General features: G+C 45.9%; 2 protein-coding genes across 3 annotated transcripts; one reads left to right on the forward strand and one right to left on the reverse strand.

The window, feature by feature from the left end:
- The first annotated feature begins 410 nt into the window (after positions 1–410).
- Positions 411–3,964, forward strand: POP5 (POP5 homolog, ribonuclease P/MRP subunit). Its single transcript, XM_040605228.1, has 5 exons — positions 411–501; positions 570–712; positions 807–956; positions 1,475–1,558; positions 1,732–3,964. Exons 1-5 carry the CDS (start codon positions 482–484, stop codon positions 1,830–1,832), a joined length of 498 nt encoding a protein of 165 aa, XP_040461162.1. The 5' UTR covers positions 411–481; the 3' UTR covers positions 1,833–3,964.
- RNF10 (ring finger protein 10) lies at positions 2,335–25,997 on the reverse strand. 2 transcript variants are annotated; one of them, XM_040605201.1, is made up of 18 exons: positions 25,843–25,997; positions 25,295–25,495; positions 16,948–17,150; positions 15,164–15,363; positions 14,048–14,138; positions 12,822–13,006; positions 12,607–12,743; positions 10,869–11,029; positions 10,157–10,285; positions 9,741–9,999; positions 9,385–9,518; positions 8,210–8,327; positions 7,769–7,870; positions 7,129–7,263; positions 6,259–6,356; positions 5,968–6,028; positions 5,664–5,822; positions 2,335–4,747 (listed from the first exon to the last, which is right to left on the reverse strand). In XM_040605201.1, the coding sequence occupies exons 2-18, from the start codon at positions 25,326–25,328 to the stop codon at positions 4,671–4,673; spliced, it is 2,283 nt and encodes a 760-aa protein (XP_040461135.1). In that variant the 5' UTR covers positions 25,329–25,495; positions 25,843–25,997; the 3' UTR covers positions 2,335–4,670. The 2 variants fall into 2 exon arrangements, with proteins under 2 accessions (XP_040461135.1, XP_040461127.1); XM_040605193.1 differs by lacking the exons at positions 25,295–25,495; positions 25,843–25,997 and adding an exon at positions 23,168–23,747.
- Between the last annotated feature and the right edge of the window lie 202 nt (positions 25,998–26,199).

Here is a 26,199-nt window from a genome sequence, read left to right on the forward strand (position 1 = left end):
GCCCCACCACCTGCCACAACCAGAGGGCGACTGTCGCGCCAGGCCTGTCTTTACCGACCTCCCCGGGGCCTTCCCGCGGCTCCAGCCAGACGAAGCCGGGGTGTGAGCGCGGGAACGTCCCGCTTCTCTCATTTAGACGTTTTGGCACTAGACAGAGCGGGCTTAGCCAAGGTGGATTGAAGCAACGCAGCGAAAAGGACTAAAGCCAGGTGAATTACCCCCCGGTGCGCCCGGGGGAGCCGAGCGCCAGCCGCCCCCTCAGGCCAGCCCGCCCAGCCGCGCGCGCCCCCGCGCGGAGGAGGCGGGAAGCAGCGCGCATGCGCACACGGCGCAGGCAGCCGACGAAGGAAGTTGGGACCGCGCCGGCGGTAGGGGCTCCTCCGTCCCCGCCCCCGCACGACGGCGATTGGCTGCAGTGCGCGGAGTCCCGTGGCCCATTGGCTACGCGCAACGTCCGTCCGGATCGGGCGCTGTCGCCGCCATGGTTCGCTTCAAGAACAGGTAAGGGAGGAGGCGCGGGTGCGGGTCAATCGGCGCTCCCGCCCCGCTGAGGCCGCGGTCTGCTGCAGGTATGTGCTGTGCGAGGTGGTCTCGGAGGACCCGCGGTGCCGGCAGTGCATCGAGGACCGCGCCGTCGGCCTCGCCGTGAGGGACGCCATCGGGCGGGTGCACGGGGACTACGGCCTGGCCTGCTGCTCCATCTCCTTCACAGGTGCCGGCGGGACGCGCCGCCCCCGGGTCCGCGGGGCGGTGAGGGGGCTCCTGCGGGAGGGGCCGGGCTCACCGCTGCGCCTCTGCCCCCGCAGTGAAGTACGTGAACGCCTACACCGGGACGGTGCTGCTGCGCTGCCGCAAGGACTTCTACAGGCTGCTCTGCTCCGCGCTCCCCTTCGTGAGGCAGCTGGAGAGCCGGGGCCAGCGCTACCCCTGCGCCCTGCACACCCTGCACGTCGGAGGTCAGCCGCCCCCGAGGGTCTCCGGTGCCAGGCGGGAGGCGGCAGAGCCCCATCGCACCTCCCAGGCTCGAGAAGCCCCTCTTGCTGCTGTGGGTGCCATGGGCACAGCTCGTGTGTGCACAGCATCTGGCTGATCTAAGCAAGAAACAGGCAGCAGCGGTTCTTGGTTGAAATCCTCATTAATTCTGCTTGAATCGTTACATTTAACACAAAACCAGAACAGCAAGTACCCCATCACTTCATTTTCTTTTAAAAAATGTATATTCAAAGTATAGTATTGTCTATATCCTGAAAATTAACCACTTGGGGCAAATAACAGGCAGTACACGTTAGAAATTATTATTCCACCACTTAACAGTAGGGAAAGGAAGTCTACAGCCCCTTTTCAGCACTTGCATTGATAAAGTTGTTACCTGGGGCATTTGTCACTTGATACAGTGATCTTCAGAAAATATACTAGTAGCTCTTAAACACCTGGTTTTGTAGATAGTTACATATTGTTCTTGTGACTCCTACAGGTACCATAAGAACATGTCAGAAATTTCTGATTCAGTATAATAGAAGACAGCTGCTGATGTTGTTGCAGAACTGTACAAATGAAGGTGAGTTCCTCCAGCTGCTTTCCCAAAATGCTGCCTCAGTTCCCAGGGGTTTTGTAAGATATGCTGGGCTACTTCTCAATTCTTGAACTGATAAATGTTCCTTTCTTTGGAAGTTGAGGCTATTCCGGCATATGTGATCAAGAAATGACCCTCTGTTGCTCACTCTATTGCAGAGGAAAGACGGTGTATACAGAAGTCCTTGTTGAGCTGTTCCCTTACAGAAGAGCAGTCTCAAAGTGGAGATGAGGAAGATGATGGCATAGAGACAGACTAAACGTTATCTTTAATGTTCACCTCTGTCCTGTACTTGTGAAATCAAGATGTTGCCAGTTACCTTCAGTGTTAAGCAAAGCAGGGGACAGAAAAAGCACCCATTCAAATTTACACTTCATTCCCCCATTCCAAGTGTTCTAAAATAAATTTTTTTTAAAAAAAAGTTTTTACTTAAGTAGCTTACTTGCCTGGTTTACTCCAAGAGTCAAAACCACCTGCACTCCTAAGAAGTGTAGCAGCTCAATGTCGTCTTCATGCTGAGGTACAAGTGAGCTTTAGGCAGTGGGCATAGACAAGGAATGTCATTTACTCTCCTTCAGTACAGAAAAAGCATTAACATATTGCTGGTTTTTACCTTATCTCCAAGTGTACCTGTCATCCATAGGGCTATCCATTGCTTTGAGTCACAAAAGCACCAGTTGTGTGCATCAGAGCAGAGATTACAGGGAATGCAAGGTAAGGCTCAACTCCATCAGACCCGTTATAAAACTCATAGGTACAAGTACTGCTTAGATATTTATTGAGTTTACACCAATCGGTTACAGGAAAGTAGCGCTGCTGGTATTATCTCTTGAATCCATAGGAAAACAAGATACAACTTGAAGATGCTGTCCTGTGGAGACTGCCCCTGCAGATGGGACAGCCTTCCTTGCCAGCATCACTTCCCTTGTTCTAGTGCCTGTGAGATGTGGAGGTGAGTTACACCAGCTCCAGCTATTCTGTCTCTCTTCCCAATGCAAAGTTGACTATAAATGTGTAGAGATAATAGAACACAACAGATACTGGTTAGACACTAAGTAGTTACTCTCCTGTTCCATGGCTTAAAACGACTATTACAAACAGGAAAAAATAGTACTGTGAACACAGTTAACTGCATACTTGAAACTTTCTTAATTGCTTTCTCTGCCCTCACCAATACTTTTCCCGATGTACATGTAAAGCATTAACAGCAAGATGTGTTAACACTTTCAGGCACCTTGTCTTAGTTTCTTTGCAGTCTCTTGACAAGCTGTACTGTCTTCCCATCAAATGTAGTTAATTGCGACCAAGCGTGAAGTCAGGCTGCTTTCAAAGAATGCTTTGCAGATGCTTCCTCTATCGTCCTGTAGCAGTTGGAAGTATCCTTACCTCTGCCCTCTCCCCTTCTTCCTGGTTTACAGCCACATACAGAGTTTTGTGAAGTACACTCCTTGGTACTAGCTTCCCATGTGCACATGCTTCACTGCCTCGAGGAAGCAGTGGTATAACGTGGAACCTACTCCTTTGAAATCAAGCATCACTGTATTGACATAAACTTTTTAAACAGGGATGCAACTAATGACTTTAGCAGTGGTGGTAGAGTATCTGACTCCAGGAGTCTCAAACATACTGTGACTGATCTGACCAAGGAAGCATCTCAGAGGGACAGAGCACATAGACTTAAAAGCCAGTGCAAATGCATGCAGACCACCGGTGCAAGTGAGGCCAAAACCAACAGAGGACACTGTCGGTCTCGCACTGTAAGTTTGGTGGTACTTTATACCAGCTCCCTGGAATGAATTCTGTCAGTAGGAAGGTTAAGATTTGAGTTTGTGCAGCTAAGCGTTCTTGTGCTCCACGCTGATATGACAGTACAGTTACAGGTCAGGAAGTGTGCAGTATGTACTGTAAGTGTGTGTGCATATGATTTATTGCAACTGTTGGCCTTGACTGGAACATCACACCTATAGGTCATTTTATTCAACAAAATCCACACCACTTAACTCATTGATTAGCTCAAATCAAACCACAAGCAGTGCAGAATGTGACCACCCACAGGAAGGGCAGGGAGGGGTCCAGAAGAGGCATGTTTATAGCCCGAGGTGCTTAGTGCAGATCAACTTGCATCCCAGGACCAAGCAGATACAGGCCTTTATCCCAGTACAGGAGACCCCAGTGCTTGCTGGGGGATAAAAGCTATCTACTGACTCCAGCTATCAGTTGTTCCTCCAATTCAAGACCAGCCAGTATCAAATACTATTCAGGTAGTTGTAGCCAAGAGCCCTAGGGTGGAGTGTTTATTCTATATGATCAGGTTACAAAGAATGTGTAGCCCATGGTTGGCAAAAAAAAAAAAAACACAACCAAAAAAAAATAGCAGCCTCACTCACACCCACATTAAAACAGAATTGAACAACTGAGGGAAGTCAGGAGGTTCCTTCTACCACTAGTGCCAGTACACATCTTGAAATACACAAATTCTTCAAGAGTCACTTCAAAACCAAGTAGCCAAGTTCTGCTTTACGCTCACTTCAGCTTTAAATCTTTCCAAGCCAGGAGAACAGGAAGAATTCTTGCTCTTTAGAAAAAGAACAGATAGAGCAGCCAACACCCTAAAGTCAGTAAGCTCTTTTGCCCATTTCCAATGCAGCAGAAACCAGTTTCTCAAGAGAGCAGTTTGACAGCTTTACTGAAACAGCACAGTCAGATGGACTTCTGCCCACAAATACTTCTAGGGAAACAAAGGCTCTCTGCCTCTTCACTTAGGTAATATTGCAGTATTCTGGCAGTGCCACACAGCTGTAAAGACTTTCATTCTGCTTATTAGGCCAGAAGAACTTGACTTGGCACTGACCAGAAGCTTTGGCTGATTTGCCTCTGGGTTGTTTCTTTCAAAACTTTGTTTCAGTATAAACTGATTAAGCAGTTGGAATCAAAAGATCTTACTTCAGCATACACTGTCATGCCTTCCTCCTGAACCCCCTAGAAGCCCTGGAAACACAAGTTTAGTCTGTTCAAATTTAAGTACTTAAACTATAGCAGCAAAACAAAGCAAAACAAAAAGAAAACCAGGAGAGAAAACTTCTCTTGAATAGCAGAATCACTTTGTGTGAACAACAGAGGTGCTGAACAATAGCTTCTGCTTCTGTTTCTTTCTTTTCTTGCCTCCCTTTTCCTCTGTGAAGAATTAAAATGATACTGTCATTCTTCTCATGGAACAGGAACATCACACAGAAACAATAAATGGTCTTCCCTAGCCTAAATGACTTCTACAGGTCCTTCTTACCAACTCACTGAGCACCAGGCAGTTTAATTTCAACTAGAAAATTACTGGAGACAAACAAAGGGACACTGCATCACACCTAAAGCACACCTACAAACATGCCTAACTGATTCTAAAGTTGCTCTTGCAACAGCAGATCCTAGGACTGCAGGCGTGCAGCAGTCTGCCTTTCATACAAGTATCCCTTTCATCCAGGTCAAAACCCCACTATAACTGGAGCTGGTACTCAATTTCACTGAAACTCCCAGTCCCTCCCATGCAACTCTTTCCATCATTCAGTGCCATCTCCAAACAGAAGCCAAAGCTGAAAGTCAGAACTGAGCATTATAAATGAGTTTTATCAGCCAGCACCAGGCTTGGAGGTTTAAGTTCATCTCAATTTGTTTCAGATTCCCTCATTTGAAGTTTCAGCTACCAGTTACCTTGATATTTTGGTCAAACTTAATTGGTAGTTCAGCAGCTCAGGTATTTTTAGTTCAAAAGTGGACAACCTGAACTTCCTTGAGATAAAGCTTAAATTAAGTTCCAGTAGAGATGGGGCAAACATGATTGTGGAAAGCCATCTTTGTCCTAACAGAATTCTTTGCTAGTTGGAGATCTTCTCAGCTCCCACTAAAAGAGCTGCTTTAAGCTAACAGAAGCCCTAGTCAAGCTGTTCAGAAACCACAACCTGACAATTTTCAGAACTATTCTGCAGCCAATTTTTGGTCCCCAAAATCGTTGCTCTCACTTCTTTGAGAGGAAGAAGGGGAAATACTCAATTTTTTTTCACTTCAGAAACTTTTCATGCCTTCCCCCTCTGCCTTTTACCTGATAAATGATCAGCTGTGGATGGTTTGTCCAGTTTCAGGAGGGCTGCCTCAATAGCTTGACTGAAGGAATTCTGGAAGCTGGGCACAGGTATGCGGTCAGAGCTGTCACTTTCTCCATCGCTATCCACTGGCACAGGGAGAGCCAGAGTGTTCTCATCTGAAAGAAGGAAAGGGCCTTGAGAGGCAGGTTGTATACAACTTTTACAGTGCAAATGCCCCTCCACACTCCAGATGTTTCTTGTGAAGTTACAAGTTTTCTTGTATGGTAAAGAACCTGAAGTAGTAATGCCAAATTTTCTTACCTCTTGTCTTTGGAGCAGGTTTGGGCCATGTTTCTGGTTTTGCCTTTCCAACTCTCAACATCTATCAAAAAAGTTGTAAGAGACAATTAAATCCCATGTACTAGACCAATCCTGCATATCCCCCCCAAGGGGCAAGAAAATCTAGGAACCTCTTCAAGCACTCAAACCCTATGCCGTCTCCATAAAATTTATCCCATGTTGGTTTTGTGGGGGAAGCAGTTTTGTTCTCAGACCAATCCCTAACGAAGACACAAGCAATTCCAACAAGATTTAGACTGTTACATGGCTTACCTGGGCAAAGGAAGGGAAGGGAGACTCTTCTTCTAAACTCCCACAGAGCAATGGGCTGACCTGGCTGGCAGCAGGTGACAGTGGAGTTGGAATAGAGTCTACAGAGAAAGCAGCAGATAATTAAAGCCTTTGGCAAAGGCACTCATTATGCTGCTTATCAGGATGAAACAGAAATGAACTTTTATTATCTTATGTAATTAACCATTTTTATCTCATCAGTTCCATCTATCAGTCACACAGTGGGAATTCAAATTTCCTCAGTCGTTTTATTTAAGGGTAATTTAAGTTTGGTTGTTGGGTTTTTTGTTGTTTTGGGGGGGTTTTTTACTTATTCTGGGGTGTTTTGTAGGTTTTTTGTTTTGGTGGGGTTTTTTTTGGTTTTTCTTTGGTTTTTTGGTGGTTTTGGTCCTGTCCCATCCTTCCTCCCCCCAAAAAAATATTTAGGAACAGTTTCTATTTAAGATTTTTTATGAACTGCAAGACAAAACATTTGGTAAAACATCACTGGACAACAACCTGAGTGCTCATCAACTGTGTTTTACTATAACATAGTGGGGAAGGGTAGAAAAAAATGCCAATAGTGTTTTCCTGGCATACATTCCCTTTGGGGGGATTTTTTTCCTTCCTTTTCTTCTGCCACAGCAAAAAATTTAAAACATGAGGTAACTACAATGCAGATCTCACTGTCACTGAAGTAGAGGTAGTAAAAAGCAGACAAAGGACCAGAATGTTTCTTAGCCGCGTCAGCCTTTTGTGTATGATCTCACAAGCAATCTAGGATCAGTATTAAGAAAGTTTATCGTGATGACCCGAGCTGTAGATCCCAGAACGATCAAGAGCTAGGTGCAATGTGTTTTTCCAGATGCTCACCTGTCTGAAACACAGGGCTTCTGCCAAGAGGAGACAGACAGAAGCTCTGATGATCAATGCTGGTAGTTTCTCCAGGGCAAGAGGTAAAAGCAGGGAACTGCTGCAGATTCTCTAAAGCAATATGGACCTCTGGATCTAGAAAGAGGTTTTAAATTAAAGCACTATTCAACGTGGGGGAGGACTGGCAATATGCAATTTGTTTCAGGAGTCTAGGAGGTGCCAACTCAATTTGCTTTCCACCCTCTATTTTAGAGACCAGTACAAGCCCTGCTGCTGGATGGAAGCAGTTCCTAGGCGTATTTTTTTTCCTTCTTCACTTTTCACTCCATATCATGATTACTATAAAAACAGAAACTAAGAATCCTGAGAGCTATATGAACCATGGAGATATCTGCGCCCTCGAATGCCCTCTGTCTCTCCCATGATGTGCAAGTATGCAGCAATTGCATAACAACACTTAACATCCTGACTGAAACAGCTTATATTTTTCACTCTACAGACGCTGTTTCTAATACCTTGTAATCTTATTCTAAGTAATGCTACAAACTAAAGGCCTTAGACTTCACCCTATAGCTCAAGAAATCAGCTCAGCAACTAAAGATGACTGGAAATCCAACAGCTATGCTCAATCCTGACTTACATTTGCCCTGTTTCTTGTTTTCTTCTATCTCAATTCTGCGTTCACGTCGTCGTTCATCACGAGCTTTCTTCTGCCGTAGACGCCGCCTCTTTTCAAGGTCATCTAGGAGCAACGCATAGCATTGGATTATCAAAAAATACCAATAATTTGGCAATGTTTTCTCCACTTTTGAGAACAATGTATTCAGTTGTAATACATCAGTCACAAAATACACTTACAAACAACATACGCTCTTCCAAGATGTCAGGCTTTTTTATCCTTTGTATAACTGTTGTCTATAAAACAGTGAATTGGGGTCGTTCTGTCTGGTAGTCATTAGACAATTGGTGCAAGAGGAGTAAAGCTACTACGTATGGTCCTTTTTCTGCCATAAGGATAAGAACGACTTCCCCCTCACCCTCATGGATACACAACAGAGCTTACTAGAAAGGTAGCACCAACCTGAAAACAAGTCTAAAGTCTCCTTAGAGATGACAGGTGGCTTCAAAGCCAGTTCACAAATGCTGAACTCACAGGTGAGGGGCAAGTGACAGAGGTAGCGATGACGCTGTCTTATATCCTGATAAAAAAAAGAGCAGATATATCTTCACAACAAGGTTTAGAGGCTGCCATAGTGATGAATAGCTTATGGAGATAGAATGCCCACCATTCAGCAAATCAAATGGAAAAAGACAGCAGCAGTGACACAATAATCACTTTATGAACTACAAACACGTGAAGGGTGCCTTGGGTCAGAACCAAATGCTCCAAGACCTCCACCAGCTACATCATAATCAGATTTGGTGCAGTTATTCCATCTTGCTTACTGATTTTCTTGCTATACCTCCCTTTTCACATCCCTGTAATAAAATTCTACAGTACCAGTCTTCCGACACAATTATTCTTGCACTGGACTAAATTTGCCTTTTACACTTAAATTTTCTAGACTGAAACAAGCCAAGTTTTGTTTTTCCTTGCAGAGCCAAAAAACTTGTAGACAATTCCCTACTACCTCTAGATCCATTCTTACTTGAGCATATCCTTTCTTAAAATGAATTAAGAATTAACGTATAGTTTTTACTGCACATGCCAATACTTACAGTTGTCTTCATCTGACATAAGAGAATTCAAGACCCATCCCCTCTTCCAGAACTTCAGTGCCTTAAGCACTTCCACTCCCTCTATCTCAAACACTGAAGCTTTTTTCCATTCTCTCTATTTTCGTAACATCCCACCTCTATCCTTGACACTCAGAAACAACTGTTTGTTCAGGACAGAGGCAGAACACTTCTTCAGGCTAAGAAAGATGATAATCTGTCTAGTTCAGGCTACTGTCTTACAGGAGAAATTAATTTACTTTTTTTTTAAGACAGCTTTAACAACAAACCAATCTTAAGCTTGCAATTCTCTTACTCCTAGAACTTCCTACCTTCCAGAAAAAAAACCCTAGACTGCAGCCTTCTCATCAAAAGCAATATAAGATATTGCACCTTACACAGATGCCCTTCACAGATTAGCATGCCTACCCATTCATAGATATTATTTATTACTGAAGAGAAACAAGTCTCATCTGTCAGCTACAATGATCAATCTGCTAAAACAAGGGCCCTCAATTAAAAAGAAGATAAAATAACTACCTCTGTCATTGAGTAACCAGTTATCTCCACTACAGCTGCAGTTATCTTCTCTGGACTCTTCTCCAAGCTGCCGTACTCACGAACAAGACATCGAACATTCACAGGGTGAAGATACATACACTGTCCATCCTCCGCTATAAGATAAGATATCATCAATTCTTCTTTGCCTGTTAATTTTTAATACCCTTCTCCCCACCTCAGTACATTCTCCAGTAAGAAAATTAAATCTCCTTTCTTGTGGGACTTTCATCTCACAGGGGTTAGCTGCATCTAATGAAGTGACAAACATCTTGCACAAGAAGGATCCCAAAGGAGGCATCTCTGCCCCCATAATTCCAGGATTTCATTGCACTGACCTTGATAGAAATAGTAAAAAGGAGAGTTGCTAAGATGTCCACTGCTAATTGCATTTTTAGATTCTTGGTAGCTTGTTTCAGCTGGTTTTGGTTCTTCTGTAGTGTTCACATCTGGTTCCCCTACAGTGTCCACCTCAGGTACTTCCTCTTCATCCAGCACTGCCTCTTCTGCTTCCACAGGAGGTGAAAAGGAACTCGACAGATCAGAGCAAGGCTCCACAAGCTCCTCATCAAACGCAGAGAGATACTCCACACCACACTATCACAGCAGAGAGCATACAGTTACTACCACATCACCTCCTTCAAAAGGTAGTCACCTCTGTAAAAATCTTTGGCACCAGTTCAACCATACATTGCAGTGTAAAGTGGCAGAATTAAGTATTAACAAGATTTGCCAGAGCACAGTTGTCACCCACCTTTTTCTCTTGGGAAATCGCAGGCTCCACAGCCTTGGAGCTTTCTAGGACCAATTCTTCCACAGCTGCACTGATTCCAGCAATGCCATTGTTTTTATCCTGATCAGCAGAGAGTGCTGTTTCTCGCTCCTACAAGTCATCCAAAGATAATACGTTTCAATTTGCTATTTAAGCCAGGAGACTATCACCACAGTTATTTTTAGCTTTGTTCTATACTTCAGGTTTTCATATATCTCTAATTCATCTGTGACAAAGAGTGATTCTTGAAGAGAGGTCCTCTCCTTCCTATTACTGGAAAGCACACCCATTGTAGGATGCCTAAAGGCTCTGAGAAGGATTATTCTACAGGTTTGCTCATGTCTGCCTGACACAAGTTATCCCAAAACTTGCTGGACCCGACAGGGAAACACATCTTCCTCTGAAAGCAAACTCTGTTATGTTTATGGAAAGAATACCATTCAGTAAAAAGCATTCTATTCTATTCTATTCTGTTATCCTGAATATCACACCAGATACCTCATGTCCACCAGGCTACGGTCTCGTCCAAGATTTTTAACACTATTCTAGTGGCAAACATCACCCCTTGGCCAGTACATACATCATGGAGACCAGAATAATCACACACAACCACTTATGCAGCAGAACATAGATGCTTAGCACTCAGCATACTCTTAAAAATAAAGTTACTAAAAGCCTCCAAAGAGGTTCTCACCTTCAGTTCCTGGATAGCCGCCTCAATAAAGCAAGCCTCTGGGGTGTGTTTTTCTTCCTCATACTGTTTTAGTAATGCTGCTTTCTCCTCCAGAATCACCAGCTGCAAGACCTGCTCCCTGGATGCCAGAAGCAGCTTTGAATACTGACTGTGCTGGTCATCTGAACAGGAGGAGCACCAAATCATTAATATCCACATGCAGAGGCACCAGTGTGGACTGTTGTTTCTTCTGAAGTTTTGTTACTGCTCAATTTTCTAAGTTAATCCACCTCAGGGCAGACAATACTTAGCAAGAATTTGATACAGACTCTGGGTATTACCAGTGTATCACCAATGACACAAGCTGGTACCACATACCTGCTCCGCTGCACACATGTACCTGTACCCCACACAGCAGTTTATCTGCCACTTTCAACCTGCCACTTTACCACCCACAGTTGCTACATACTAAAAAAAATATATATTTTTTTTTAAAAAAAAATCAAGCCTAAATTTCTATGCTGTGGAAGCATCACCTTTGAGAAGCCTTGAGTGGTGAAAACTTCCTGAAACAACGCAGTCTGCAGCTTCTTCTTCTTCTCTACATACTAAAAAATACTGCAACCGGAAAGTTCTGCAAAAGCGACCTCTGTTTTGGCTCAGACTAGTCCATAAGCCCGTATGTATTAAAAATCTATACAAAACATTATTATTGGATTTTTACAAGAAGCACAACAGAAACAGTAAGCTGAAGCATTGCAAGTTTAGCAAAAGGTGGTAGTCTCTGTTACTAGAGACCTTATCTTAACTATGAACAGCAACTACAGCATCACATACTAGTACAGTACCTGTATTTCCTGCTCCCCAAGGGTCCAACCATGTCTACAGAACACCAAGTTAATGCAGAATACCCTGGGTTTAGAATGATCTCAAATTGTATATTTGTTTGTTTTATGAAAGGATTTAAAGTCCTTTTCTTTCAAATACTGAGAAACATGTAAGCACACACCCTGCATGCTGGATACCCATCATGCGTTAGGAGACTTTTTTACAGAGAGCTTAAATGCACGCAGCATTTCACAAATGCAACTGCAAAATGAAGTGAGCCAAGACAGCCTACTAAACAGCAATGTTAAGTAAAATTATTTCTTGAGTCACAAATTTTTTTGTGATACTAACAGATAAGATGATGATGGGTTAGTCACATTACTTGACTGGAGAAAACTGAAGAAGTGAGGCAACAGATGTTTGGAATAGGTTTGCAGTAATTTTGATTATTTTCAGATATCATTCACAGATTTTAGCTGATAAGCGAAGATGATTAAAACCTTGTTGAAGATTACATCCCTGAAATAGTTTAGACACGGAGACAGTTATTTTTGCTAAGTTGTATAATGAGGAGCCAGGAGGAAAAAAAAGTTATGGACACCAAGAGGCCAACAAAAGCAGCAAGAGTCACACCAATGACCGTTATGATACAAAACACACATCAAACTAATGCTAATGACTGAGAAGGCAGGAGTCTGCAGTGCAGTAACACGAAGGGAAACAGCATGCAAGTTAAAGCCTTAGAAAAAACAAAGTGTGGGTAGAAAGCCTATTATTAATCTCCGGTCATTTTCAGCTGCTAAACTCCATGTTTTGTAGTTTGGTTTATTTTAAGATGACAGCATGGCATTGCCATGGTAAACCCCCTCTACACCAGTCCTAGTCGTGGTTAGGAGCACGATGCCAACCACCAGTACCCAAATACACTCACCTCTGATGTAAACAGGCTGCACCACATTCATCCACTGAGATTTGGGCAGCGCTATCAGAACACCTTTCTCTCTTCTCATAAGTTGCATCGTAATGGTATCACCAATTGCATACTGACGTGTTTCCATTGCAACAACACTGTAATGTAACAAGGTTAGTAGCGTAAAAAAAAATAATTTCAAAAAGATATATAATTTAATAAATATCAAGTCTCACCTCTTGAGATCCTTCTTGTGAACAGAGCCATAACAAATGGGACATTTACTCCAGGTCTTTTCACTCAAGGAGAGATAGTGAAGGATACACGCCCAACAAAAGATATGCCCACAGCGGGTGATCTTTGCTGCGGTCGGTGGGTACAGACATATTGGGCAAGAGGGTACTTCATGGCTACAAATTCGCTGAAATGGCACATGAGAAGAACAGCACAGGTTTTAGACCTGGAAATCAGTTCCTGTGCTACAGAAGCAGCCACCTGTAAGATCTACTCTAACATATTAATCTTCCAGCTGTTACGGTTCTGCTTATTTACCAAGAAACTAAGTACACTGCATACTAAGTAACACCTTCAGGCTGCACACAAAATAACCTTCAAAGCCACCCATCTGGTATTTCTACCCTGATGACATTAGAAAAGTGACTCTTCACACGTTTCCCCTCATATATTCATCATCTCTAAGAGTTAGCAGCACCTTCATCATCCGAATTCAGACACTGAGAAGACAGCACATCAGCTCTGTCGCCTCATTTACCCAAGCAGACTTGGGCAGCCCTATTTAACTGCAAGACTGAACTTACCTATTTCCATGAACACGCTAGTTTAGTCAGACACTTTGTTAGCATCTGTGCGTTGCAGAGACATAACTGCCAACCAAGCACCCAGATTTTTCACCTCTCTTGCAGCGTCAGGTAACAGTAAGCCTACCTCCTCCTCTCCACCTACACCATATACCAAGGCAAGTCTTGGCAGACAATAAGTTTCTACTTGAGGCAACCCAAAGTTCTGACCACAATTCTCAAGAGATTTTCAATTTTGTTGCTAGGCAAGACAGGCCACCTATGCACAGAATAATTCTTCAGAATTCTACACTCTAGTCCTCTTCCATGGACTCATGCCCAAGTGTTCTGTTAATATCTCGATCACAAGGACTCTGTCTACAGAATGTCAGATACTATTTTTGATGAGCTCCCATCTGCGAAAGCAAGAAGAAGCTGCTAATTTTCCTAATAGATTTTAGCACTTCTCTTTTCCTGTCATGAAAGTATTTCATAATATATTCCATGACAGATCTTTCCCAGTATTGTGGGAGTGACAGAAGAGGCCTCAACTCAAAAACAGCTGAGTTTTATGTAACATCACAGAGATAAAGAGGCAGTTAAAGACAGGTTGAGCTTCTTAGTAAGAAGAAGAAAAAAAAAAAATCTAGCCCATCACAACTGACCACTTGCTCCACAAAGTCCCAGTTGACCAAGGTATCTGGATCAGCAAAGTGGACTGTGTAGTCCTGTTCTTCAGAGACAACAAACTGGCAGCTGGGGAAAGGCAAAGAGACAGATGATCCACTCAGTTGCTTCTAAAAATTCTTTGAGAACTATCCTATAGGATTCTCTGAGCTTCTTCTTTGTCCAGCAGAAAACTGCTAGACGCTGTCAGTAACTTTTACCAACAAAACCTGAAAGAGTTCAATTCACAACCAGATTTCCAGAACACAGGTGTGTCTAATTTGACTTAGACACAACATCACATACTAACTACAGAATGAGCCAGGCAGAGTGGTCTTCCAGAAACATGTAAGAAACAGCCAGCTCCATCGGGGATCTATTAAAAAACAGGGAATCCACAAGTAGGAAAAAAAATGGTCACAAAAACTAGAACTACCGGGGCTCCTGCAAATAGGCTTCACTACAATAAGCCACAAAACAATAGGGAAAAATCAGAAGTATCAATGCTGAAAATAGTTATTATCTTTAACATGATCTGATACAGGAAGTCTTGAACACACTTCAAATTCCGGTGAAAGTGACCATTATTTCCAGTCAAAAGTAATTCTGCTGCTGGATTACTATGCTGATCATCCTTTGGGTTATACTACATACTAGGGGCCTGTGAAATAATCAGCAGTTTAACAACTAACAACCATACAAGTAATTGCTTCTAGGACTTATAAATTCAGATTAGCTTTCATCCAGCAACTGCTACACCTACCATCTCAACACACTATTTTTTGTAAAAAACTACTGTCTTCCATAAGGGAACTACCTACGTCTTCCCAAATGGAGTGTCACATTCTAAAACTGATGCTAAAAAATTAGAGCAGAAGACTAATTTGTTTGTATCTAAAGGACTCACTCCATCAGATACCTTGTAAATAGGTAAAGGCAACAACTTGATCTATTTTTATTCAAGTGTAGTCATTACCACTAAAAACACTACGCAGAGGTAAGTTCACCCTGGAAAAGTCAATACAAGTTGTCAAGGTCAAACACAATTCCCTGGCTGATCATCCCTTATAGCTGCCTCTTTAGACGTTTAAGAGCCCTGCTGATCTTCCACTCACTTGGCCTGTAGAAAGAGCTCCTTGTTGAAAGGCTTATGTCCCCACTTGTTCCTTTTCCCCCAGTTGCCATGTCCATTCCCATCAAAATGGCCTGCTTGGCCACGGGGTTCAAAAGTGAAGTTCAGTAAGTGGTTCAGGTTAATCTTCTTGGGACCAGAGAATTGGGCAGGGCTGAACTCTGCCCGCTGAGCCTCTGCTACCTAAGAGACAACAACATTTGTTAGAACTTGCTAGAATTTCCTGCAAAAGCATCAGTACAAGTTGATAGCCAGGCCCCATCAGTAATTATATACAGAACATGAAGCATCCACTCACTCACCTTCTCCCATTCCAGTTCTGCAAATCAAGCAGTGCAGCATTAGAAGTGCATGAGAACTTGGAAGTTAGAACTGAGTGGTCTTACCCCACACTGATCGCAAGGAGGAGCATAAACACAACCTACGTAAGGACAAGTAAAAGCTAGAAAAACCTAGCAGTCAAGGTTAACAACAGAAGAAAGTTGTTCAGATCCTGACGATACTCTTTTAGATGGCCAGTAATATAAGTCTGATTACTATTTGCACAGGTTGTACTTGTTTTGCTTAGTTTTCACACAATGAAGTCCATCCTTAGTAACTTTGCAGACACCAAGATGGGCTGGAGTGCTGAACTGCTTCAGGGTAGGTAGGCTCTACAGAGGGATCTGGACAGGCTGGATCAATGGGCTGAAGCCAACTGTACGAGGTTCAACAAGGAAAAGTGCCAGGTCCCACACTTGAGTCACAACAACCCCATGCAATGCTACAGGCTCGGAGAAGAGCAGCTGGAAAGCCGCCTGGATGAAAAGGACCTGGGGCTGCTGGCTGACAGCTGGCTGCGTGAGCCAACAGCATGCCCAGGTGGCCACCCACATCCTGGCTTGTATCCAAAGTGTGGCCAGCAGGACAAGGGAGGTGACCATCCCTCTGTACTTGGCACTGGTGATGCCACTCGTCAAATACTGTGTTCAATTTTGGGCCCCTCACTACAAGACACTGAGGTGCTGGAGCGTGTCCAGAGAAGGGCAATGAAGCTGGCCAAGAGTCTGGAGCACAAACCCTTATGAGGGGCAGCTGAGGGAACTGGGGTTGTTCAGCCTGGAGAAAAGGAGGCTCGGGGGGCACGTTATCACTCTCTACAACCTGAAAGGAGGCTGTAATGAGGTGTCGGTCTCTTCTCCCTAGCAACAAGCAACAGGACAAGAGGAAATGGCCTAAAGTTGTGCCAGGGGAGGTCAAGATCGGATATTATGAAAAATTTCTTCACTGAAAGGATTGTTAAGCATTGGAACAGGCTGCCCAGGGAGGTGCTGGAGTCACCATCCCTGGAGGTGTTTAGAAGACAGTAGATGTGGTACCTGGGGACACGGTTTAGTGCTGGACTTGGCACTGCTAGATTTACAGTTGGGCTTGATGATTTCAAAGGTCTTTTCCAAGCTAAATGATTCTAATCACCTCAGACTTAAAAGCTAGAAATTTTATCACTAGGTATTTTCATGAAGGACCTCTGTTTCATGAGATATGTACACAGCCTATCTAGGTAGCCACTCCTCAGAAGGTATTTTTTATTGCAAGTCTCTCAAGAGCAGAGAGCGCTCCTCTTCTGTTGTTGCCAAGTTGTTCTGCTCGCACTCACTCTGGCATCTCAACGATGCTTCCTCCCTTCCCAGCCCAGCAGCTGAACACTGAAGACCTATCTAGGCAGGTCAGAGTGATCCTCTCGTCCCAAGAAAGAAGGCCTCGGAGGCACGGCATTAAAATTCTCACCTCATCTCGTCTTCCACCATTACAAGAGCTAAAAAGTTTGCCACTTCCGCCGCTACCTCCCCTTTGAGGGGGCATCTTATTAAAAGCTTTGCTTTTCTGTGAATTGGAGCGACGGGACTGACTGGAAAAGTTCTCATTTTTTGAATATGAAGTTTCTTTTTTACGATTGTAACGCTGTTTGGATCCACTCGCATTCTTTCCATCTGAAAGAAGAAGAAACATGAATTAGATCGGCAGCCTCACCGTCGTCCACATTTATTGCACCTCCGCTAGCTTTGCCTCAAGAGACATGCTCACCTCGGCCACTGCCTTGGGCGCTGGTTAAAAGGCTGGTGTTTACCAAGACATTAAAACCCCCAACAACCCAGACCATTTTGTTTCTACCACTGCCCAAAGAACTGGTCAAAGAGTCTGAGAAGGATGTATTTGCTGTGCTTTATCTTGTATTAGAAAGGTCGAATTTTCTTTAGCCAGATTGGGAGTTGCCATCACCAGATGTTAGCGTGTTGCCTGGTACAGTAAGTGATAAACGCCAACACCACACCTTCATGACCTATTACAGACGTTGGCAATGACTAGTTCATTCTTCCCTTCCATTTTCTGAAAAGACACGATTTATCATATCTTGTTCCCTTATACAAATATACTGCTGCCTGCACTTGCCTTAAGTCCCCCACTTTGCAAGACCCCATTGCCTGTTTTCACTCAGTTCTGCTGCCTGTGCTCAAAAGACCCCAACAGAACTAATCCTGTCTTAAAAATACCCTTTTTTTTTTTTTTTTTTTCCACAAGGCCAACAAATACCAATCGATCTTGAAGCAGAACCCAATGCTTTGGCCTTGCAGGGCATGTACCTAATACCTAAGTACTAAGTCCACCAACCTATCCAACAAGAATTGTTTGCCCAAAAGAACGCTGGGCACACGACCGACCCTAACACAGGACACAGTGTTGAAGCACAAAGCACAAAACTGCAGGAATAAAACTCGCAAGAGCAGAAAAATCAGTCAGGCTCTTGAGAGGGGTTTCCTGTGTCTGAAGAGCTGCTTTGTTACACTGCTAGAACAAAAAGTTAATACTATGAGGGTATTTCTAATAGTCTTAACACAAGATTGCCCCAAGGACACAATGGACTGCTTACCTGTCACTTAACCTAGTGTTTCCACCAGTTGTCCTAGCTTTTATTTGTAGAAGTAGTATATTGATAAGCTTGGACGCAGAACTCTACAGGCCCAGCAAGATGTCTACCCACACCAGCCAGGCCCAAAGTCACTCTGGATACTCAGTAAGCATTACACAAACAGCAGCGCCTCATACAATACCTAGATCCATTTTATAAAAGCCTACTGGTTTCCCTTTTCCCACTTTGTAGCGCTCCCCACCCCTTAATATACATCTTACGTGGTAGGCAAATGCACCACTGTGATTCAGGATCATGTTTCTCATATGTTACCAGTGCCTCCAGTCTTCCCCTTCCCTGGCACCACTTCCAATCGACTCGAGCATTTAAAACAGCTGGAACGGGATCATTCACACAAACTCTCATGGTTTTGTTATTTTTAGTTTTCCCTTCCACCTCCACCCAAAAACAGGGGGGCAGCAGACTGGAAGATCTGTGTGCTATAGTACATTACTGAGGATATGGCTTCTTAAGAGTAAGTTCAGTAACAAAAGTGACTTGACTGCTTTTCATGGTGGTCTGCTGCTTCTTGCCCATGGCAGACTTCAGTCTCTGCCTGCAACTACAGCTATAAAAGTAAAAGGACACTATTGTTACTTCCACATGATGTGACAGAGCTATTCTGCAGACAAACTTCATCACCAGAACTGGTCGTTTACTCTGCTATTGAAAAGGCTGATCCTTTAATTCTGAATTAAACCAACATCTATAGGAATCACAGATGTGTAACTAAAACACATATTTGCATAGCTTGCAGTGCTGTAATGCATGTCAGCCTAAAAAGACATGAGTTGAGTGTTATCAGAAAAAAAACACACCAGAAGCTGCCAAGTACTGAGGGTGTGACCAGGTCTGGCTGAATGATTATTTAGCTAGACCTTTTTGGAGAGTGTTTATAGAAAAGAGGCTATAATCAACACCACTGAGTCTCTGGTAAAAAAAGTCAGTCATTTTGAAGAGGTCTGGACTACTACTTCAGTTATTCAGAAGCAGAGCTTGTCAGTTTAGAGCTCAACCACCCTCTTAAATCTACAATTTCAGTGAGTGTGCTAGAGGGGTACATGCCTATTGTGTCAGTATCAATATCATCAATCAATGCAGTTTCTCTGCAATCATCAACTGGGGAAAAGAAACAACTCATAAGGAGAAGTTCAGTCTGAAGTGGGTCTTTACAAGGCCCAGGAATGAGGAACAGCTCGCACCTACAGCTGACAGAAGAATTTCCTACCACTTATAGTTTTAATCAAGTTAGTCACCATCAAATGTGTCAGTCAGCCGGTTTACACACATTCCTGTCATACTACAGGTCCTTTCAAACCAACTCCTAAAGCCTTTGGGAGGCACTATACTGACTTGTACATTCTATAGGGAAGTTCTCTCCACCTGTGCCTTTTCTAGGAAGGACCTTACACGACAGTCTAAAAATGCTTCGAACCTGATTTTACGGATTGCAAGCTCCCCCTCCCACCCTCCAAATAATTACCCTCATGAGGATTCTGGTCCATCAGAGTAGTAATTAAATCAGTCAACAGACAACCAAGAACTTGGAATATGCATTCATAAACGGGAACACTTTTCCCCCACCCCAAATCTAAGCAATGCTCTTCCTTCCAACCTGTCCAGCATACCACATGTCAGGGAGCTCTCTGCTTTGTATCATTCCTCCTTGCATTCCCATGAAGAGCAGGGCAGGACAGGGCTACCTGCAATCATGCTGGGAGAAAAGCGGAAGATTCTCACTGCCAAACCCTCTTATTAGATGCCAGTTTTAAGTAGTGCAGGTTTGGATTTGGGGGCGTGTGTTCTATTTTTCCTTCTTTTCATGGCAAATTAGGAATGAGCAACAGCAACAGTGCTGGTGAGGTACTTAGTCTTCACTCAGCTCCTCAGTCCTTTTGTTGTTCTTACAAGATCTAACCTGTAATAAATACATCTACCCATCCATACTGCAAGAGAATGCAGACTTATAAAAAATATTATCTATATAATTTTATAAAACTAGCAACAAAGCTGTTCTTGCCTTCCAGAGCAAGCCCTGACATCTGCGGTTTCTCCTGCTGGATGCCATGTTCTGTTTGAGGACCTCTATCTCCAAAGATCCAGAGAGGAGATCGAGTTCAGCAGCTCTAGGTGACCACTTTGGTCCTGGAGCTGCAGTACTGGTTTGCTACTGCGGGGAGGACTGCATGTTCCTTCCATCTTTGTTCACCTCTCTTTTCAGCAGAGTTGTGTTGAAGCCAACCATATTGCATAAGGCATTTGGGTGGTGGAACACACTTAGGCCGCAGGGTGATTTCATGAAAACACACTGAAGCTACTGCTGCTGCTAAGGCAAACATCCCAGTGAGCAAGAGGTGACTGAGCAGTCACACACCCCAGTTAAGCAGGCTCACACTGTAATAACAAGACCCAGGAACATTTGAGTGACTAATGTTGTTCATCAGGTCTTAAGGACTGCAGAGAAACCCATCAAGTCTATCTTCCCTTAGCTCTTCATCCCATCCTAATGGGATGTGACTCCTGGTGCACTAATACAACCCAAAGAAACTTTTCTGTTGAAAACTTCCAAGTCTGATTTAGTTTCTAAGGCCAAGTTTGAAAGATAGCTGGAGTCTAACTTCAACAAGTACAAGAGTTTACAGTATTCCACTTAGCCCACTTCAAGCTGTGCTGCAAGAGAAATAGAAGACGAAGCTACCACAAGGTTTCATGAATGGCCACTTCCTCAGCTGAACTTGATTACAGCAGGTAACTCTGGAAAGCATCTAAATGGCAAGAGATCGACTGGACTTAAAATCAGTGACCATCAACGCAAAAGTCACGTATGTAACTGAAGGTCAGCATTCTGGGGAAGGTCTGTGGTCCATAAGAATACTTGCCGTTTCAAAGGAGACAGAAAATTTTCAGAATACATCCTAAACCTTTCCTGAAATAGGAGAAATGGGGCAGACCACATCAGCTACCTGTAGAATAAGGAACTCGAGAAAAAAAATCCATATAGTGACAAGCCAGTGTCTTGCATGCAACAGTTACCAAAATATAGCCACAACTTAACACAACTGCATCCTGCATGTTCATCCTAGGTTGGGTGCCCTAATCCAACCAAGGGAATGTTCTCATTTTAGTTTTCAGTACCCTCCAGTTAAAGTATTCCCAAATACAATCTGCTCCTAATAAAAGAGATTCTAATTTTGCCAGGCCTCTTCGATACAGTGTAAAGGAGGTAACTCATTCCATATCCCTCTGGTCTCCGCTGCCTCAAAAAAAAGTGTGTTTGTTTTTTAATAAAAGTTAGTCTGTTTTAATGGAGTAGAAGAATACGGTACATCAGGATTTCTCTCCTCACTGTTCCTCTTCTACTAGCAACGTTGTTTAAAGTCTGTAAAAGGTGGGATTCCACAAAAATCACTTAATGCTTTTATTCTGGGCTGGAACAACAGGCCTTTTACTTCCTTTCTCACTACAGATACTGTTTCTTCTACATGAAGGCATATCAGCCAAAGACAGACCATCTTCACGCCTTACTGAAGGTTGTTTGTGTTCTGTGAACAATCCTCCATACAGCATCACATACCACTGAAAAAGGAGATGTAGCGATTAAGGTATCTCTTGGCAAGACAGGGACAGAAACCAGTCCCCCGCAACACGAAAACCTTGTGTCCATCAGCCTTGCAGGTTGCCTCTCACAATACATGCAGTGAAGTTTACATACTTCGTTATTCCATCAGAAGCCAAAGATCATCTTCTAAAACTCCTGTTGCATACCTAACATGTGATATCCCCTGTTTCCATTGGTCCCTTCATTAGAGGGGAGGAAAAACGAAATGAGAGATTGAAAAATAACAACAGTAGCTAGGGATAATAAGACTCTCACATCAAATCCTGCTGCTGATGCAAACAGCTTTGCAAATCAGTTTGGAGTTCTTTCAGAAATGACTGCCTAAAGAATTCTTCCTAGACAGACTTTACTAGGTTTGAACCTGAAGTCAAAATTCCACTATAATCGCACAATCACACCACAGCCTGGGGAGCTGTGGGTAAGCCACCTCCCATGTCACCCAATTCAGTCTATCCTGTGGCAGATTAGTTAATACTGGTGAACAGCAGGTAATACCTGCTTACCTGGGATCTGAGTGCATTTATAAGCCCCCAAAAAGTCAACACCTTCAAGATACTCATTTTGTTAACCCTCTGGAATACACTGCTGCTTTCTCAGAGACCTGGAGTCATACAGTTGAAACAAACCACTGAGGAGGAAGGAAATTAGTACAGCGATGGTGCTGTAGTAACCTGTTGATGCTCTCACACATACTTCTGGGACTAAACACACTAATTTTAATCACTACTGCCCTATTTCTAGGTTTTAGGAAAAAAATTGTAAGGCTGCCAGGATCACTCTGCTCCCAAACAGGTCTGGAGAACTGGAGGCGGCTTAGGTCTTACCTTGAAAAGACAGCTGACAGGAGCCACCACGGCTCCACACGAACTGCTACGTCAGCAGCACCAGCTGTTTGCAGTGACAGAAGTAACTCTGTGGTTTAAATGCCAGATGAGCAAACAATACGTAACTAACCCTGAGCTCCTCCAAAGCAGGTTATCGAAACACAGCCAGCAAGGGGAATACGGCGCATTGGAGCCAGGCCTTCTCAGGGAGATGTAAAAAAGTATGTTCCTGAGTTCGGGATAAAGCTCAGGGTTCTCTTTTAACAGGCACTGGCAAATGTATGTTCTTACTGTAGGAGCAGAGCTTTAGCTCTCAAGCTGATTAGGCCGGTACTAATGGAGATCAAGGCTTAAGTAAAGCGGGGAGCAGCGACCGCAGCTCGAGGCCGGGAGAGGATGGAAACAGCTGGGAGAGGATGGGAACAGCAAGCAGGACCAGGCCCCGGCATGGAGCCCACTAAGCCCAGCTGGGCCACCAGCACCCGGCGGCGGCGCGCTCTGCTTGGCCACCAGGGCCCACGGCCCCAGGCCAGGCCCGGGGAGCGGTCGCCAACGGCCCGAAGCCCCCGGGGGTCCCGCCCCCGCCCCGGCTCTTACCGCCTTTGGGCTTAGACTCCCCCGCGGCGGGCCCGGCCGAAGCGGATCGCGGCTGCTGCCCTTTGCTGCCGGCCGAGGAGCCAGGCGCACCGGAGCCGCAGGGGCTGCTCTTGTCCATGGCGGAGGCTGAGGCGGGGGTCGCGCCGGGCGGGCTCTGCAGCATCAACGGGCGCCCCGGCGGACGAGGGGCGGCCCTGAGCGGGGGGGCACGACGGGCGCTGGCGGAGCCGGCGGGGGCCCAGGCTCATGGCCCGCGGGGGCGACCGGCGGGGGCGGCGCAGCGCGGACTCGGCCTCCTTCATGGCGACATCTTCTCGCTGCTCTGCTCGAACCGGAGAGGGCCGCGGGAGGCCGGGCCGGGCCTGCGGGGGCTCCGGGCGACGAGGGAAAGAGCTGCTCACGGAGCCCCGCGGGGCCCGGCGCTGCCTGCCGCCCGAGTGGTCGGCGCCACCCAGGCACCCACCGGCTCCTCGGCGCCGCCCCGGCCCCGGCTCGGCCGCCGCTGCCCCGTAATGGCGCCGAGCCGCCCGCAGCAGTAGCCGGGACCCGGATGGAGCCGGCGCCGGGCGGGCCCGTGGGCACGACGGGACGCGTAGTCCTGGGCCGCCGCAGAGCACGCCGGGAGCTGCGGGGCCCCACCCCCGCCCCCAGCAGCGCCCCCCCGCGGCCAGACCCGCTCACGGAGGCGGCAGCGGCACCGGGGCCCCGCGGAACGGCCACCGGCAGCGCCCGGCGCAGGGCTCGGCCTCTGCTCGCCGCGGCGGCTCAGGCTGCGGGGCCGCACCTCCAGCAACGCAGGAGGGGCCAGAGCGACATACACACTCAAAAAAACCCCAAAACCCACCCAAACAAAAAGAACCGTCTCAGAAGAGTAACAGCGGTGTGGAACTGAAGGAACTAACCACTGTCAGTTCCTAAGCCGGTACAAGTTGACAGTGCTAGGGGAATAAGCTTGTGAACACAATGGCCTCAGAGGATGTAAAGAACCAGTATTTCCACCAATCCGGGGCAAACAACTGTGAAAGTAAAAAAGGAACTCAGTTTCCGTGATACCTTTAAACTTCTCCTTCAAAGCAATAAGGGGATAAAAAACACAAGGCAACAGATTCTAAAGGCATTTTAATGAATCCTTAAAATAACACTGAAATATCTTGAGCGCATCTGCTAATCTCTTTGCCATTATTTCAGGGATGAGAGCTGGAAGCCGGGAGAGCGCCTCCCAGGTTTCTTACAAGTAGGGCTGAAGTGCAAAAGGGCAGAGCTAACAAATAATATTTTAGGAGAAGCCTAAATTAAATAATGAAAGGCCTCATTTTAACACCTGCTTGTTCCCTGTTTAGGTCTATGATTTTTAGAATTACTGACCAAATTATGAAGATGGTTACCACCATGTTTAGATGCTTTGGATTTGAGAAAAGAAACTTTGTTAGAAAGTTAGTCATCCACATTTGCAGGGAAGTATGAAACAGCACAAGCAATGCTAGAAAAACAGGACAGATAGCCATAAAATTTTTAAAGACAGAACACAACACATTAGCAAAGAAGCTGGCTGTGGAAAGAAAATAAATACAAGGAAGTGGTGGTGGTTTTGGCAATTTCTGGGGTGTGGTTTTTTCTGCTGTTTTACCCCTAACTACAATAAAAACATCAACCATGCCAGCAAACGCCCTGCCACTGCCCTTGAAGACTGAAGTCTGCTTCCTCGGGAAGGCTGATGGCACCAGGCTTCGTGCCATTACCACACAACTGAGTAACAAGATGGGAGTTTGAGCAACAGTTCATGGCTCTAAGCACCCTCCAGAAGAATAGTAACAGGACCCAGGCAGAAGAGGATGGAGTGACAGGTCTCTTGAGTCACACAGCTGCAAAAATTCCTTCCCAACTGCAGAGACAGGCAGGATTATATAGCATGTCAAGCTCCTGCAGAAGAGGCCACTAGGAATTCTACATAATCAAGTGCTGGTTTTAGAGAGCAAAGAACTTACATAGAATGAATTGTGAAAAAGAAGGGGAAGAACTGCAAAAGCACATAAAAAGGGACTGGAGAGGTACAGGACAGCAGTCTACAGAAGAAGCCTGACTGGATTATCTAATGACCACAGAGCTTGCTTCTCTAGAACTACTTACCCACCAACATTTCTGCTTGGTTTTGGAAGTTCATATAGCATTCAGTAGGGACGACAATGTGAGCAAAACACTTATCCTTTTATGTGAGCTGCAGTGTCATGCTCCACACTGCATTCCTGCAGAGAATGAATGGCACACTCCACGGCTCTCTTCGGACATGTCCGCATTCTTGATCACCGCCTTCCGATCGCTCATGGTTGCCTGCAGGGAGCGAAGCAGAGGGGAGCCCCGAGCTGCAGGCGCGGCCGCCCGCCGGCAGCACCCGCGGCCGTGGGGCACCGCTGCCGGCTGGCTCGGAGGCCCCGGCACAGCCCGCCCGCGCCCGGGGCCAGAGGCGCGGTACCGCCCGGGCCGGGCCGCCCGCACCGCGCTGCCGCCCGCAGGCCCCGCCGCCACCTCCCTGCCGCTCCCCTCACCGTGATCAGCGAGGCAGCCGCGCGCTCCCCCTCGGCGTCAGCTTAACCGACCCGCGCGCGCCGCGACCGCCTCAGCAGCGGGCGGGCCCGTGGAAGAGCCCGGGCCCTCGCCCCTCCCTCCCCGGCTCTTACCTCCTTCGGGCTCACGCTCGCCGGCGGGGGGGGCCGGGCCAGGCGGAGAGCGGCTGCTACCCTTCGCTGCCGGCCGCGCCGCACGCGGCTCTCGGCCACGGCGGAGGCCGAGCACCGTTGCCCCATAACGGCGCCGCCACACCGACCACAGCAGCTGCCGAGACCCGGATGAAGCCGCCCCCCGGCGGCACCGTCGGGCAGCACCGAGTGCCCGGGCTGGCCCCGCCCCCGGCAGCGCCCCCCCGCGGCCAGGCCTGCACAGGGAGGCAGCACCGGGGGCTCGCGGAGCGGGCACGGGCAGCGCCCGGCACAGGGCAACCCAGGAGGGGCTAGAGCGAAAAAACAGGAAAAAAAACC

Source organism: Falco naumanni, chromosome 1 (genome assembly GCF_017639655.2).
Source record: "Falco naumanni isolate bFalNau1 chromosome 1, bFalNau1.pat, whole genome shotgun sequence".
Taxonomy (NCBI): Eukaryota; Metazoa; Chordata; class Aves; order Falconiformes; family Falconidae; genus Falco; species Falco naumanni.

What these genes read in the sequence shown, in the direction of transcription:
- POP5 (XM_040605228.1), top strand. Translation starts at nt 482, where the DNA reads ATGGTTCGCTTCAAGAACAG. An exon ending in ATGGTTCGCTTCAAGAACAG is followed by an intron (nt 502 to 569) that starts GTAAGGGAGGAG and finishes GGTCTGCTGCAG; the next exon opens with GTATGTGCTGTGCGAGGTGG. An exon ending in GCAGAACTGTACAAATGAAG is followed by an intron (nt 1,559 to 1,731) that starts GTGAGTTCCTCC and finishes ACTCTATTGCAG; the next exon opens with AGGAAAGACGGTGTATACAG.
- RNF10 (XM_040605193.1), bottom strand. Translation starts at nt 23,330, where the DNA reads ATGCTGCAGAGCCCGCCCGGCGCGACCCCCGCCTCAGCCTCCGCCATG. An exon ending in ATGGTGGAAGACGAGATGAG is followed by an intron (nt 15,364 to 16,947) that starts GTGAGAATTTTA and finishes GTTGTCTCTTAG; the next exon opens with GTAGCAGAGGCTCAGCGGGC. An exon ending in CTGGTTACTCAATGACAGAG is followed by an intron (nt 8,328 to 9,384) that starts GTAGTTATTTTA and finishes TTTTTTTATCAG; the next exon opens with GATATAAGACAGCGTCATCG.